Source organism: Capra hircus, chromosome 11 (genome assembly GCF_001704415.2).
Source record: "Capra hircus breed San Clemente chromosome 11, ASM170441v1, whole genome shotgun sequence".
Taxonomy (NCBI): Eukaryota; Metazoa; Chordata; class Mammalia; order Artiodactyla; family Bovidae; genus Capra; species Capra hircus.
The window spans coordinates 72,451,152-72,467,021 of NC_030818.1; the positions used below are offsets into that span (position 1 = coordinate 72,451,152).

General features: G+C 46.1%; 1 protein-coding gene across 1 annotated transcript in view; it reads right to left on the reverse strand.

The window, feature by feature from the left end:
* The window catches only part of DPYSL5 (dihydropyrimidinase like 5), an 89,557-nt gene that overhangs the window by 48,047 nt on the left and 25,640 nt on the right, over positions 1 to 15,870 (reverse strand). Inside the window, exon 2 of the mRNA XM_018055527.1 lies at positions 3,664 to 3,928. Within this exon, the coding sequence (XP_017911016.1) occupies positions 3,664 to 3,928 (265 nt within the window). The remainder of the gene's footprint in view (positions 1 to 3,663; positions 3,929 to 15,870) is intronic.

Consider the following 15,870-nt stretch of genomic DNA (forward strand, 5'->3'; position numbering starts at 1 on the left):
ACCCACGCATCCCGAAGATCAGCATTGCCTCTGAGAGCGTTTCTTGCCCTAGGAGACTGTCGGGAATTAGAGGTAAGAGGAAGCCAAAAAATCCAGCTGCAGGTGTACCAAAAGGGAGGAGCAATCCAAGAGTGGAGGGGAGTGAGGACCAGGGCAGGAAGCCAGTCTTAGGAGGCTGGGATGTCTAAGGAAGGACTCTGGCCAGGGTCTCCTGAAGGGGTCTGGGGAGGACTGGGTCAGGGGCTGTGTTTGTGAAACAGACACTTAATACGAGCTGGGACACAAGGAGAAACATGCAAAAAGTCCGATCTTGCTTAGGGGGTGGTTATAACAAAGGCCCAGTTTAGGTGACACAAGCAGTCAGACTGGCTGGGGGTCTACAGGCCTTACATTTCCTATAACTAGCACCTGACATGGATTGGGGGTGCCTGAACTGCAGGAACTGGGAGAAGCAGGACCTTTAAATCTCACAGGGGCTTTTATATGTTTTTCCAGAGGCAGCTGCTTCCATGGATGAGAAGCTTGGAAAAGATCAAAAGTTACCCACCGCCTTGTGCAAAGATGCACGTGCAAAGGTCTTCACCGGCCATAAAGAGCTGCAGGCTCTCAGAGGAAAACTCCTCAGTCCTGGCTAATGAGGCCCTGGCAAATGACAACGAGGAAAAGAAGACAAAGAAGGCCAGCCTGCCCTCCCAGAGGCTGGTAGGCAGCACAGTGACAGCAGGGCATCTGACTCTGGAATAAAGATTTCTCAAGGAGGGGGAGGGGGGATACCAGCAAGCTACAATTTTGGAGCAAGGCAGCACCCTGCACACAATTTTTGGTACACACTGCAGTATAGACCCTAGCAAGGATTGGTGTGGTAATCAGAGTTATACTGACGATAAGTACTGGGGCCTCTCTTAGAATCCTGCTGGGAGTATCAGTTGTTCCAACCAGATTGGAAAGTGATTTGGCAGCATCTTCTAAACTAAACATGTGTGTCTTCTGTGACCCGGTACTCTCAACCCCCAGGAACATGCCCAGCAGAAATGTACACACGTTTGCTACATGACATGTACACAACATTCACAGCCACAGCATTTGTAATAGCCCTGAACTAATGACCTTGTTGACAGTGGAATGGCTGGGTACTACATGGGCTTTTGTACAGTGGGACGCTAGTAAGCAATGAAAGTGGAGTAAGCATGATGTGCAAAAACATGGGTGAATTTCACAAAAATAATACTGAGCAAAGGAAGTCAACACAAGGGGACAGACTGCCTGAGTTCATTTACATAAAGCACAGTCAAAACCAACCTATGGTGAATATACAGAAAACCACTGACACCTGCACTTTAAATAGGTGAATTGTATGGCACGTGTATCTCAATTAAGCTGTTATTTACAAAACAAAAAGCCTATGGTATTAGAAGTCAGGATAGTGGTTCTCCTTGGTGAGGAGTAGTGACTGGGGAGGGGACACAAGGGGGAATTCTAGGTGCTGGCAATGTTTGGTTTCTTGATTTGGGTGCTGGTCACAAGGGTGTGTTCAGTGTGACAATTCTTACTTAGAATCTGTGTACTTCTCTGTATGTCTTCAATAAAAATAATCAGCGGGCTTTCTGGTGGTCCAGTGGTTAAGAACCTGCCTGCCAATGTAGGGGATATGAGTTCGATCCCTGGTCCACGAGGATTCCACATGCTGCAGGGCAGCTAAGCCCATGCACCACAGCTACTGAGCCCAAGTGCCGTAACTCCTGAAGGCTGTGCACCTAGAGCCCGTGCTCCACAACAAGGGAAGCCACCGCAATGAGAAGCCTGGGCACCGCAGCTGGAGAGTAGCCCCGCTCGCTGAAACAGAGAAAGCCTGCACACAGCAACAAAGACTCAGTGCAGGAAAAAAAAAAAAACTTAAAAAAAAAAATTAAAAATTAACCACAAACAAAACAGGCCTGGCCTGGCAGGGCTCAAGTGCATCGACATGGTGAGCTGAAAGTGCTCACTCACTTCAGAAAGGCCCTGTCTGCCACCTGGGTCCCCTTGAGAGGACCCTGCTAGTGTGTATGAGGATGGGGCTCCCCATTTCATGAGTGAGGCATCACCTGCATGGCCCCAGAGTAATTCTCAGAGGAGAAACTAGGGAGGGTTCACAAAACACCTCTCTTCCCCGGGCTTGGCTCCAGTGGGCAGCTGTGGCCTGGGATATCATCCTCTCCTCAGCACAGGCTGGGCTATGGCCACTGTGACTCCTCACAGCTCAGCCTTCAGGGGTCTGATCTGCTGCTCCAGGACTGGGAAGGAGGCATATCCTCAGGGAGAGCTTCAGGGCCACTTGCTTGAGGTGGGCTAGCCTGTAATGTTGCAACTCCAAGGCCAGCCTCTGCCTGCCCCAACCTGGCTCTTCAGGGTGGGTTTGGGGAGCACCAGCAGGAGGAGCACTGAAGCCCCCAGGAATATGGATCCCAGAGAGAGCACTGAGCATGGGAGAGGGGCTCCCTGAGGACCCCAGAGAGAACAGAAGCGAGATTTTAGGGTACAGGGCCACTGGGGATTTGCAGCAGTGGGCCAAAGTAGGACACAGGACTGTAGCCACTGGGCCAGTGGCCAGTGGACTCCTTTTATCCAGCGAACATTAGAGGCTAAGTCCTTTATAGATCAGATTGTACAAAGGGCTGATGCTGAGGCCAGGGACTTCTGGGCCTTGAGATTCTGATTCAATTCTGCATTTGAAAAAAATCTTCATAGATGAATCTGATGCACAGTTGGGTGTAGAGACCCACATGAATAAATATCAATCACTTATTTATTCAACAAACATTTACTGGTCAGCTACTCTAATTCTAGGTCAGGGTCAGGCTCTAGAAACACAGAAGAATACGGTCAGGCCTTGCCCTTAAGGAGCCCATAGTCTGAGCTTCAAAAAGAAGCCTGCCTGTGACAGATAATTACAATGCAGAGATGACAGCAATGACAGGATTCTGGAGCACAGACTAATGGTGGAAAAAACCTATTTGTGATGCTTTTGAGAAAATGTAATTTCGTCCTGATTCATTTGTTTCACAGGTCTGAATTTTTGTATTTTGCATTGAAGCAGCTCAAGCCCAGCTCAGTAATTCTTGATAATTCACTCTGGAAAGAGGGCCCACCGCCAGTGGTTTTCAAGCTGTTTTTAAAAACAACAAGTTAAGAAAGATAATCAAAGATAGCTAACTATGTCTGTTTCATAATTTCTACCATTAAAATAATCTAGAAGAAGCATATCGATTTTTCACAACTTGGGGGAAATTAATTTAGCTTGTCATACATAAAGGAGTCCGTTAGACCAACCCCCTCCCCCCCATACATGCACAATAACAAACAGCAGCTAATTCTCCTCTTCCTCTAGATCAGCACTACATGACATACGAACATAAAAATAAAATCAGTTTCTGGCCTTGGTACCTCACTTAAGTGATGTGATCAGCAAAACGAGCCTAAATGCCTCCGTTTTCCATAATCATGGACATCTATGGCATTTAGCCCAAAATTTCCTGTTTTAGTTGGACAGTGGCCCCTTGCAAGGCCAAATTTCTTCTTTGAGCAATACGGTGGGAGCACCCTGTTCATGAGGGTCTAGTCTAGAGCAGGCCCAGAAACAGAGGAAGCCACCGAGGAAGCACCTTCAACACCCAGAAGCATTACCTTGGTCCCATGGTAGAAGTCATCCACGCACGTGGCATTCATGAAGGTCTGGTGGAAGTGGGTGCTGGTGTCGATGCCTCCAGGGATCACCAGCTTCCCCGTGGCATCAATCACCTTGGCCCCTCCAGGGATCATGAGTTCACGGCCCACCTGCTGGATGATGCCGTTCTCGATGTAGACATCAGCCTCGTGGGTGCAGTCATCGTTCACAACCTTGCCTCCCTTGATGAGAATCCGCACGCTGGCTGAATTGGCAAGCATGTTCCTGTGAAAGGTGAGAGGGGGGCATTGGTCAAAGTCAAAGTCCCTTTTCATGGTCACCAAGGTCCCACCCGTTCCTGTGAGAGCCCAAAATAAATGGGCAGAGTTGAGGGAGCAGGGATGGGGAAGAAGTTTCTCCATAGCCTGAGGACACTGGTCCTCCAGCCAGCTGGGGTCACAGGCCTCCCGATAACCTCACAGCAGGACTACTTGGGAATCATGACACTGCAGCAATTAAGGTAAAGCGAGAACCCAAAGAAACATCGGTTTGCAGCTTCTCAAGATGTTGTGGGGGTTGTGAAGAATTTTCATATCTCTTATCTCATTTTGGGCCTCCCTGGTGGCTCAGACTATAAAGAATCCACCTGCAATGTGGGAGACCTAGGTTCTCATTTTATTACTACAGTCCTAGAAGTGGCATTTCACAGATGAGAAAACTGAAATTGCTATTAAGGAATTTATGGCTACTAACTAGCCAAGTCAAACCCAGAGGTCTTACACGAGGAATGTCCCCACTAAACCATATATGGTCCTGGAGATATTGGAGGCTCCTGGGGCATGTTTCAGAGGGCCAAATTCTCCAAGCCTCACAGCTGTTTAATTCAGGCCATTCTTCAGCTAGATTCTGCTGCACTTCACCCTCCTGTGTTTGCGTCAGGAAGTCCACTACCACACTGAAGCTCCCTAGCTGACTGCATGTTGATAAACTCATCTGAGGAGCTTTTGAAAAGCATCCATGCTCAAGCTCCACCACTGAAGACTCAGCTTTATTTGGTTCAGGCTGTGCCCCCAGAATCCGTTTTTCAAAAGCCACAGACCTCTACCATACACTTAAAGAATTAACACCAATCCCTTCCAGAAAATAGAGAAGGTGACCTTCCCAAGTCATTTTATGAAGTCGGTATTACCCTGATACCAACGATAGAGAAATACAGTACCAAAAAAAAAAAAAAAAAAAGAACAAAAACCTCTGAAGTGATATCCCTCATGAATGTAGATACAAAAATTTCTAACAAACCTCAGCAAAAAGAATTTAGCAATATGTAAAAGAATTCAAAAATCCCACCCATGTAAATGGGATTACCTCCAGGGATGCAAAGCTTGCTCAATTTTTGAAAATCAATCAGTGTAATCCACCATATTAACAGGCTAAAGAAGAAAAATCACACAATCATATCAATTGATACAGAAAAAACACTTGACAAAATACAACACCCATTCATGATGAAGACTCTCAGGAAAGTAAGAATAGAAGTTAACCTCCTTAAATTGATAAGGAATATCAACAAAAAACCTGTAGCTAATATCAGAATTAATGACAAAAGACTGAACACTTTCCCCGCTAAACTGGGAATAAGCCAAGGATGTCTACTCTTACCACTATTATTTAATAGAGAAAGTCCTAGCTGGCAATATGACAAAAGAAAATGAAATGAAAGACATAGCAACAAAAAGTTGTTCTTATTTGCAGCTGACGTGATAGGGGCTATGCAGAAAATCCCAAAGAATCTACAAAAAAATCTACTAGAACAAATAAGTGAATTCAGCAAGGTCACAAGGTAAAAGATCAACATACAAAAAGCTATTGTTTTTCTATATACTAGCAATGAACACATAGATGCTCAAGAAAATTGAAATACTTGGGCATAAATCTAAGAATGCATATAGGATTTGTATGCTGAAAAGTACAAAATGCTGGTGAAAGAAACCAAAGATCTAAATAAGTGGAGAGACATTCTATGTTCATGGATCAGAAGACTTAACACAGAAAAGATGTCAGTTCTCCCCTAATTGATACACGTGTTTAATGCAGGTTGATTTTGGCAACTCTCTTGACCATTCGGTATCTGAATAGAAATGATTTTCATTTAGATTTAGAAAATATAAACCTGACCAAGCAGAGGGAGATATACCTCCCTCCCACAATGACACTGCAGTGTCATTGTGGTCTCAAAGAAAGCCGACATTTTTACTTAGTAAACTTATTCTTAAGGATCCAATCAACTGTCCCCTCTTCTGAGAAGCTTTCCCTGACTCCCTCACTACCTTCACTGACTTCATGGCACTGGAATCTGTCTCCACCTCTGCACTAAGTCCTCAAAGTCAAAGGCATAGCAGTGAGCACTGTATCTGCCCAATCCTCACCCCCAGCATCCAGTATAGGAAATTTAAACTGTGAAAAAAAAAAAAAAGGATGAATGGCCACCTCTATTGATACTTGTGCACCCAACAATCAAATGGTTTAAAGAGTAGGCCAATTCCACATTTGTTGTCTGGGACATTTGGCAACTCTGTATATAGGATAATGCTCAACTTTCATCCCTCTTCCAATACAGCACATCACTGTGAACAGAGCAAAGAAAGCGACACTCTCATCCTCATCATTTTATTTCACCTGCCACCAGCCAAGGTACAGGAAGCCTGTGTCCCAGGATGAAAAGGTCTTACAATCTGTTGAAGGAATAACTCTTGTAAGGAAATAAGTCAGCTAGTCGGAGAGCTTAGCCTGCTCTCCTGAGCTCGCTTGGTTAGGCAGTTGTTTTTTGTTTGTTTGTTTGTTTTGTCAAATTGACCAGGCTGGAGTGCACGGAATCTCCACACCAAGAAAGTTTACAGTCTGAATTCAGCTTAGACTGTCAGGTCCTCCTGCTCTTAGGAGAGGCTGGTCCACTGGGGTCTGCTGCTGGGAGATGCTGGGAAATAAGACAGGTAGCTGGGAGTAAGCCTCCTTTCCTTACATTGTCTCCCATGAACATCTAGTCCCTGCCAGGCATCCTTCTGATCTTTGAGGAGAAGGGATCCCTCCCCTAGTGTGGAAGGAACTGGGTAGAGACAGTGGGGAGGAATCGGGGAGGCCAGAGGGACGCGGAGACCAGGACTGTCATACCAACAAGCCCGTTGTCTGAAGCTGGAATAAAGCTGATATATGTCAGGAGAACTTTTGTCCTAAAATCTGAAAACTGGAATTTTAATTTAATACACAATAATCAGGAAATGAACTTGGTTCTTAGGTGATGAACAAAACCTTTCTAGCCAAAGGAAGCCCAGAAAGCCTTCAGAGATGCAGTCTCTTTCTTCCAAGGCCAGAAGTGACCACAAAAGAAGAGATGCAAGTTCTCAGTGAGAAATACTGGTGATAAGACACGCACAATCCTCTGTGCAAATATATAATCCTCACCTTTAAAAAGAACTTTAAGATGGAAAATAGGAATATTTATGCTGGGAAATTGCTGCCCAGCCATTATGTCAGCATGGTAAATGAGAATGTTGATTTGCTTATTAATCCACAACACATACTCATGGCACACACCTGGAGGGTGGAGACCCTGGAAGAGTGATGTGATAATGATTTACCGGGGTTTCTTGTCTGAGCTGTGATGCTGGAATCATCGTAAGCCAAGGGCGTCTTCTTCAATAGTAACAATAGTAACAAGGCTCTTAGTAAGCTAACACCCTGTGCCTGGAATTTAATTCACACAGCAGCCCCAAGAAGTAAGAACAAGGCGGGAGGTATTAACTCTATTTTAAGAGAAGGAAATAGAGGTTTTGAAATAACAGGTGACCCATCAGAGGTCATACAACTCCAGGGTCTGGGACTTACAGGGAAGGTTACTTACAGGAAGGTTATCAGAGTTACTCTGGGTAGAAGAGCTTCAGATGATTTTTACATTCTTGACAGTTTTTTATATTTTTCAAATTTTATGCATTAGACTTGTATTACCTTTTAAATTCTAAAAAGTTGTAAGAAGGTTTTTTAAGCTCAAAGAAGCCAGAAAGAATCCAACTTGACCCTTCACTAATGTCCAGTGAGCTCAGTCCCTCCCTCTGCCATCCTCTATGTGAGGAGATGAAGAAAAGACCTGCTACTGACAGATGTACCTGAAGCCTTCTCTAGAACACTTGAGCTGCCACCATGACTCACCTTATCATTTTCCACTTCTTTGTTGGGAATCTCTGAAGGCTAACCAGGCTCTGAAGAGGCTGGGTTCCTGCAAATCTGGGGAGTCCTGCAGCCTCTCTGGTTGGGGGATCCCATTCACAGAAGCCTGCTTTAGTCCTGGAACTCTGGACTGGACTGGACTCCTAGGACTACTTTAGAGGAAACTCATTCTCAGAATTTAGAGGATTCTAATAATAATCTTAACAATTAGCAAACATCTACTATATACTGGACCCTTCCCAATGCCCACCATATACATTATCTTATTTGATTCTTACAATGCCATGAGATAGATACTATTATTGCCCCCAGTTTTACCATAAAGAAACTGATGCTTAGAAAAGTTAAAGGAACTTCTTCAAAGTCACACAGCTAGTTTATAACAGAGCAGGGTTTGAAAGCCAGACAATCATTTTTAGAGCAGTTATGAATTGAATGTTTGTGTCCTCCCAAAATTCATGTGCTGAAGTTCTAACTTCCAGAGTGGCTATATTAGAAGACGGGGCCTTTAAGGAAGTTTTTAAGGATAAATGAAGTCATAAGGGTGGAGCCCTGATCAAATAGGATTAGTGTCCTCATAAGATGAAACATCAGAGAGCTCTCCCTCTCTCCCCTACCCACTCTCACCCCCATAAACCGTGCTTATGCCCAGAAGAACGGTCATGTGAGGACACAGCGAGAAGGCAGCCAGCTACCAGCCAGAAAGAGTCCTCACCAGAAACCAACCCTGTAAATAATGGCTTCAGTGTAAACAGTGGCCGGACTGATGGGTCTGATTGGCACAGAACTGTCAGCTCCCTCCAACCCTCTGGCAGACTTACAGCTTCACATTGGGGGGTGTAGTTATCACAACTACCTGAAAATCTTCAGTGTTTTGGGGGTTACCAAGGCCTTGGAACACTCCAGTGCTAGACTGGGGTGTTTGCATAATAATATAGCACGGTTGTTAAAGCTCCCTGCCCAAGGTGTTTTGGGAGAATATCTTTTTAAAATGAACATTTGTGTGCATGAAAATATTCTATAACTTCATTCCTCCCCAGTGTCAAGCACTGGAGGCAACTCTGAAAGGACAAGGGCCTTGCTCTCAAGAAACCCAGTCTTGGAACTTCCTGGGTGTGGTCCAGTGGCAAACACTTCACGCTCTTGAGTTCTGTCCCTGGTCAGGGAACTAGATTCCACATGCTACAATTAAAACCCAGCACAGCCAAATAAATAAATAGTAAAGTATTAAAAAAAAAAAAAGAAGAAGAAACTAACTCAGTCTAGTGAGCGAGAGACACACAAATAATTGCACAGTTCAGTTCAGTTCAATTGCTCAGTCGTGTCCAACTCTTTGCGACCCCATGAATCACAGCACGCCAGGACTCCCTGTTCATCACCATCTCCTGGAGTTCACTCAGACTCATGTCCATCGAGTCCATGATGCCATCCAGCCATCTCATCCTCTGTCATCCCCTTCTCCTCCTGCCCCCAATCCCTCCCAGCATCAAAGTCTTTTCCAATGAGTCAACTCTTCGCATAAGGTGGCCAAAGTACTGGAGTTTCAGCTTCAGCATCATTCCCTCCAAAGAAATCCCAGGGCTGATCTCCTTCAGAATGGACTGGTTGGATCTCCTTGCAGTCCAAGGGACTCTCAAGAGTCTTCTCCAAAACCACAGTTCAAAAGCATCAATTCTTCAGCGCTCAGCCTTCTTCACAGTCCAACTCTCACATCCATACATGACCACAGGAAAAAGCATAGCCTTGACTAGATGGACCTTAGTCGGCAAAGTAATGTCTCTGGTTTTGAATATGCTATCTAGGTTGGTCATAACGTTTCTTCCAAGGAGTAAGCGTCTTTTAATTTCATGGCTGCAGTCACCACCTGCAGTGATTTTGGAGCCCAGAAAAATAAAGTCTGACACTGTTTCCACTGTTTCCCCGTCTATTTCCCATGAAGTGATGGGACCGGATGCCATGATCTTCGTTTTCTGAATGTTGAGCTTTAAGCCAACTTTTTCACTCTCCTCTTTCACTTTCATCAAGAGGCTTTTTAGCTCCTCTTCACTTTCTGCCATAAGGGTGGTGTCATCTGCATATCTGAGGTTATTGATATTTCTCCTGGCAATCTTGATTCCAGCTTGTGTTTCTTCCAGTCCAGCACTCCTCGTGATGTACTCTGCATATAAGTTAAATAAGCAGGGTGACAATATACAGCCTTGACATACACCTTTTCCTATTTGGAACCAGTCTGTTGTTCCATGTCCAGTTCTAACTGTTGCTTCCTGACCTGCATACAGATTTCTCAAAAGGCAGGGTAGGTGGTCTGGAGCTAAAGTGCCAAGTGTCAAGGGGACATTTCTTGCCTAAAGACCTTAAATCTAACTTGATTTAGACTAGGTGTCTCTCACCAGATACCAGATGCCAGAGCTGTGACTGGGTGAGACCAGCAGGTTGGTGATGGGAGGCATGTCTTTTGTTACACCAGTGTCCTCCCACACATTTCCAAATGGTCTGTATCACCAAGATGTCTCATTCCTCCTGATCCTCCCTTGATGTTGACTTGTGTGATGGTTGACATTCATTATGCTTCTCACCTCCTCCAGTAACCTCACTAGCACCTCATTCCTAGAGTTCTCCCTGCTAGTCTTTGCTAAAAGAAAGACATACTGGCATCTTTCCCCACAGTGTCCCTGCTGTCTGTGTGTGTACGACGTGTATATGTACATAACAAAGTGAGGGGGTGTGTGAATGGGGGGATACCTCAGACCTCCTAGGAGAGTCTCCCCAAAGAGAAAGGATTTGAGCACAGTTGTTGAAACTCATGCTTTTAAACAGTGCAAATACTATAGGCCATGATGGTCTTTTCCTCTGCTCTAGTGGGGCAGCATATTCAGAGAACATCTTTATCAATGGTCATGGTCAAAAAGGTCAGGATTGGTTTTACTCATTTATGATGCTTTGAGTCACTGATTTTATTCCAAAACCTTACTCTTTGCAACCCTATGGACTGTAGCCTTCCAGGCTCCTCTATCCATGGAATTCTCCAGGCAAGAATACTGGAGTGGGTTGCCATGCCCTCCTCCAGAGGATCTTCCTGACCCAGGGATTGAACCCGCTTATGTCTTCTGCATTGGCAGGTGGGTTCTTTACCACTAGCACCAACTGGGATGCCCCATAACTTATACACAGAGCTAGTCTGGCCCACTGGCTTATTACACACTATGGACTGAATGTTTAGGCTCACCTCTCCCACATTCATACGTTGAAGCCTTAATCCCAACGTGATAGTATTTGGAGCTGGGGTCTTTGGGAGCTACTTTGGTCATGACAATCTTGTAGTTTCCTAATAAGAAGAAACACAAGAGCTCTCTCTTTCTGCCATATGAAGACACAGAGAGAAGACTGTCCACAAGCAAGAAACTCTCTCACCAGGAACTGAACTGGCTGGGACATTGATCTTGGACTTCTCAGCCTTCAGAGCTATGAGGAAGGAGTTTCCATTGCTCAAGGTACATTGCTCACAGTCTCTGGTATTCTTATTATAGCAGCTCAAGCTGACTAAGATACCACATTAGATAGTAATCAACATTATAGTCAAATCATCATTAAGTAACAACTGGGCCTTAAAATAAATACACCTCCTTTAAAGACTTCTGGCTATATCCTACACTCCCATTGGTTTAACCAAAAACTGATCATCCAGCTCTTCTGTCTATTCAAACAAAAACATTCAAATCACATCTCTGTCCTCCCAGGAAGAAATGGGGAAAAACACCAGATAGTTAAATGCTACTAGAAAAAATAATTCAGAGGTATGAAATTCTAGAGCTGCACAGATTCATCAGGTGGACCCTGACTTTCCCTCCAGTGCTGGACTTTAGCAACAGGGACCTTGAATCGAAGGGAACCAGTCCAGGATTAAAGGGGTGGTGTTTTGCTACAAATATCAGAGATATTAAGAATCTTACAGTATATTCAAGGAAGCAATGATGCCTTCCTCAGAAAGATGGTGGATATCTCTAACATGCAAAGACTTATCCAAGTGTACACAGCTCATATCTCCCCAGTTTCCTGGTCCTTACGTTCTTGAACCAGTAGTGGGTCAGAGTTAAGGTGATGTGCTGGCTGGGGAAAGGGGGACTTCCGTGTGGGGAGGGAAAATGCTGTGAGCTGGGAGCCAAGTCTTTCTTGAGAAAGCTTCTTCGTGTTTAAAATAGTAACAATTATTGCTATCTGCTCTCCCACAACCATCTTGCGGGATGACAGTAAATTTCCTGCACTGCCCACCTTCCTGCCATTTTTACTGTCATTGAGCAGCTCCAGCAAAGAAATGCATGGTTGGGTGAGGGGTGGGGGGGCACTTTGCTGAGTGGACAGTCAAGGTTACAGCAGCTCTGCTTCTCATTCATGAAATGCACACACCCCACACTTCTAGAAGGTGCACAGTGTAAGTCCTGCCAAGGAAATGCCAAGCCCAACACTGCGTTTGGAATTGCCTGCTTCTGTCAACACCTTCCACAGTTCCCTGAGCCTGCAGGGAGGTGTGAGACGAGGAGAGCGGCAGTCTGTCCAGCACAGCTGCCTCCTGCCAGCCGCTCAGCTGGCGGAAGCTGAGAGGCTCCGCTCTCGGCACAAACATCCAAGCCAAAAGACACACCGCAAAGGGACACTTCTTACAGGAAGACCGTGAAACTAACCCAACAGGTATTGGTTTAAGATGTATATTCCCTCTTAACAGGCATTGGTTGAAGACTCACATTTCCCCTTTGGGTAGAATCCACAGGAAACCATGAGATCTTTAGAGACAATTGGTCACTGTGATAGCCAGTAATATACAAGAGCTACACAACTGCCCTGTGACATGAAGGTCCTGTGCATTTAGGCAATGGCAACCCACTCCAGTACTCTTGCCTGGCAAATACCATGGATGGAGGAGCCTGGTGGGCTGTAGTCCATGGGGTCGCTAGGAGTTGGACACGACTGAGCGACTGCACTTTCAATTTTCACTTTCATGCATTGGAGAAGGAAATGGCAACCCACTCCAATGTTCTTGCCTGGAGAATTCCAGGGAAGAGGGAGCCTGGTGGGCTGCCATCTATGGGGTCGCACAGAGTTGGACACAACTGAAGCGACTTAGCAGCAGCAGCAGCAAGAGCAACCTGGGGGTGGAAGCTGGAAGTGTGGTGAAGCCACTCAGGTCACAGGGGACATGCTGAACAGCAATGTCTGGTCCCTTGCTCCAAGCTGATAACATTTGTTATAGGATCAAAAGGTAATATAAGTCAGGGGTTTGGGAAAGAAAAGAAAACCATGCAGCTATTTTTCTTCTGATCAGCACATGGGGAAGAGAAACAGACTAATGAGAGAGCCATCCCTGGAGGGGTGTTTGTGCTTAGTGCATCCTGATGATTCCGAAAGGGGATTTTCTTGGCGTTGAAAAATGAGAACAAATTAAAGGTTCAACACAGCACAAAAACCAAAAAGGGAAGTTTGAGGTGAGTGGGAAACAGCTAAGTGTTTACATTAACAAATTTGATTTTTTAAAAAAGTAAACGGCTTTCTACATAGTAAAACACTAAACAATTCTTAACTAATATTAAAGTGCAGTGTAATTTTATAAGTAATTCTTGACTGGCTTTATAAACTCTTGAGTAGATTTTAAACAATTTTATAACCTACCTGTAAGGTATTAATATAAATAATAATGACACAAACACCAGTGAACTCAGCGTCGTCATTACCACTCATCCTGGTACCTCCTTCATCCCAGCTCGCATCCCCCTTCTCAGAGGTAACTACTCCTCTAGTGGATTTGTATGAACTAATGACTAATAACAATTAGGTGACAAGTAACAAAAAAAGGACAAGATCACAGATGTTCCCATCCCATGACTACCTCTCCCCATATCCCGCAGTCACGCTTCACCTACTCCTGACTGCTTCCTTTACCACCTAGTTCTCTGCTTGAAACAGAAATCGGAGAACCCCCACTATGCTAATAACAAAGGAATGAGGCATTCTAGGGCTTCCCAGGTGGCTCAGTGGGTAAAGAATCTGCCTGCAATGCAGGAGATTCAGGAGAAGTGGGTCCGACCCCTGGGTCAGGAAGATTCCCGGAGGGTATGGCAACCCACTTAAGTATTCCTGCCTAGAAAATTCCATGGACAGAGGAGCCTGGCAGGCTCCAGTCCATGGGGTCACAAAGAGTTGGACACGACTGAAGTGACTGAGCATGCACACATGGGGCATTTTAACACCATCCAAAGGCCCACTGGACCATTCTGCTGAGTTGTCCCAAGGCAGCATCAATCAGTTCAAAACCAACTGCACTATCCCCATCATCCATCCAGAAATCTGGGACTTCTCCTGGATTTCTCTCCAACCTAGGCCAGTATCAGTGTTCAGAAAGACTGGTGTGCACCTCGGAGCTTTGTGCAAAATATTTTGCTGGACTCTGGAAGTAGAAGCCAACCATGGGGCGAAGAACTGGGAAAGGTAAAAGCGCAGGTCCTCCATCTCTCATCTGGGGCTCATCAAAGACTAGTGGGGTCCTGGAGGCTGGGTCCTCCAGGCCTGGACAGGAAGAAGAGCTAGTGAGGCTGAGGGGTAGCACAGGGAGGGCAGAGGCTAGAGTGGTTGTGGCTGATGTTACCCTCCTCCCTCCCGCCAAGACACAATGGATCCTTCATCCAGTAGCAACACACTATTTCTGCATCGAACTGGCCAGGCAGGAAGTTGCTAACACCCCAGGGGCTCTATAACCCAAGGGCTGAGCAAGATCTAGGTTCTGGGTGGCAGGTGCCAGCTGGCCCAGGATGTTTCTAACTGGGGACCATGAAACAGCTGCATCTGGAATACTGCCACCAGCGTGGTCTCCATGTGGTAGAGAAGGTAGCACGGGACTGGTAGGGCAGGGCAGGGCGGGACTACAGGTGAGAGCCCAGCACCAGGGCAGCCTCTTCAGTAAGCAGTCTGTCAAGTGATGGATGTGAATGTGGTGACCGAGGAAGGGCTTGCTCCTGAGAAAGTGTGAATTACCAGCTTAGACCAGGAAGGTGCTGTGAGTGGAGCCCAAGGGGCAGGCCTGGCTTCTGGCAAGGCATATGTGAATCCAACAGGGGTGAGTCCTTAAGAAGCTAAGATCAAGTAAGTGCTTTTAATCCCATAGGTTCATCAGCACAGCCCGGCCCTGCAGGGTGGGCTTACTGATCAAGCACCATGAGTACGTAAGGGGGCAAAAGCGAAATTCCAAGGATTAGCCATGAGAGGGTGGTAAGAAATGGAGCTGTAGGCCACTTGTTCAACGAGATTAGCTACGAGAATCGAGCAGTTGTTGGAAGGCAAAGCCGAGTGCACATGTGAGTGTGTGTATTGCTGATCCAGGACGGGCTTCTCCGTGTGCCTGCTGTGGGCACCCTGGCCTGGCATGACCAGTCAGTCACCCACTGACTCACTGAGGTCAGGCGCCTCATGTGAGATCCTGGGAGGCTGAACACCAACAAACACCAGTAAGTATGTGCAAAATCTCCCTTCCATGAGCCCAGCTGCTACAGGGCCCTGGAAGAAGGGCAGAGGAAGGGGCGCACACATTGGTGACATGACTTCCTGCCTCCTGATTGAGGCTTTAGGCAGAGAACACCTGGTTCTTCACGACCAGTGGAGTCACACCGCCACTGCCACCCTCCCGGCTCTGGTCGCCCCTCTCCGGCAGATTCCTCAGCCCTGCTGTGCTGTCCATGCTCTCGCCAGCTGTCTCCAGTCCCCAGAAATAATTCCATCAGCTCCCGTGGAAGGACAGCAGCTGCAGCTTAAGGGTGTCCAGTGGCCCACAGAGTGGCTGCTGCCTAGAACGCCAGCCAAATGGCAGGGAGGGCCAGGTCCGTGGCCAGAAGAAGGGGGCAGTGCGTTTCTCACTGCCACCAAGATTCTCAGGCGGCGGACGGGAAAGCCAAACAGAGGAAAGGAATGAGTTTTTCCAACTGTAAAAGCATCACAGACCTGGGCTACCCGATAAAGTCTGGATT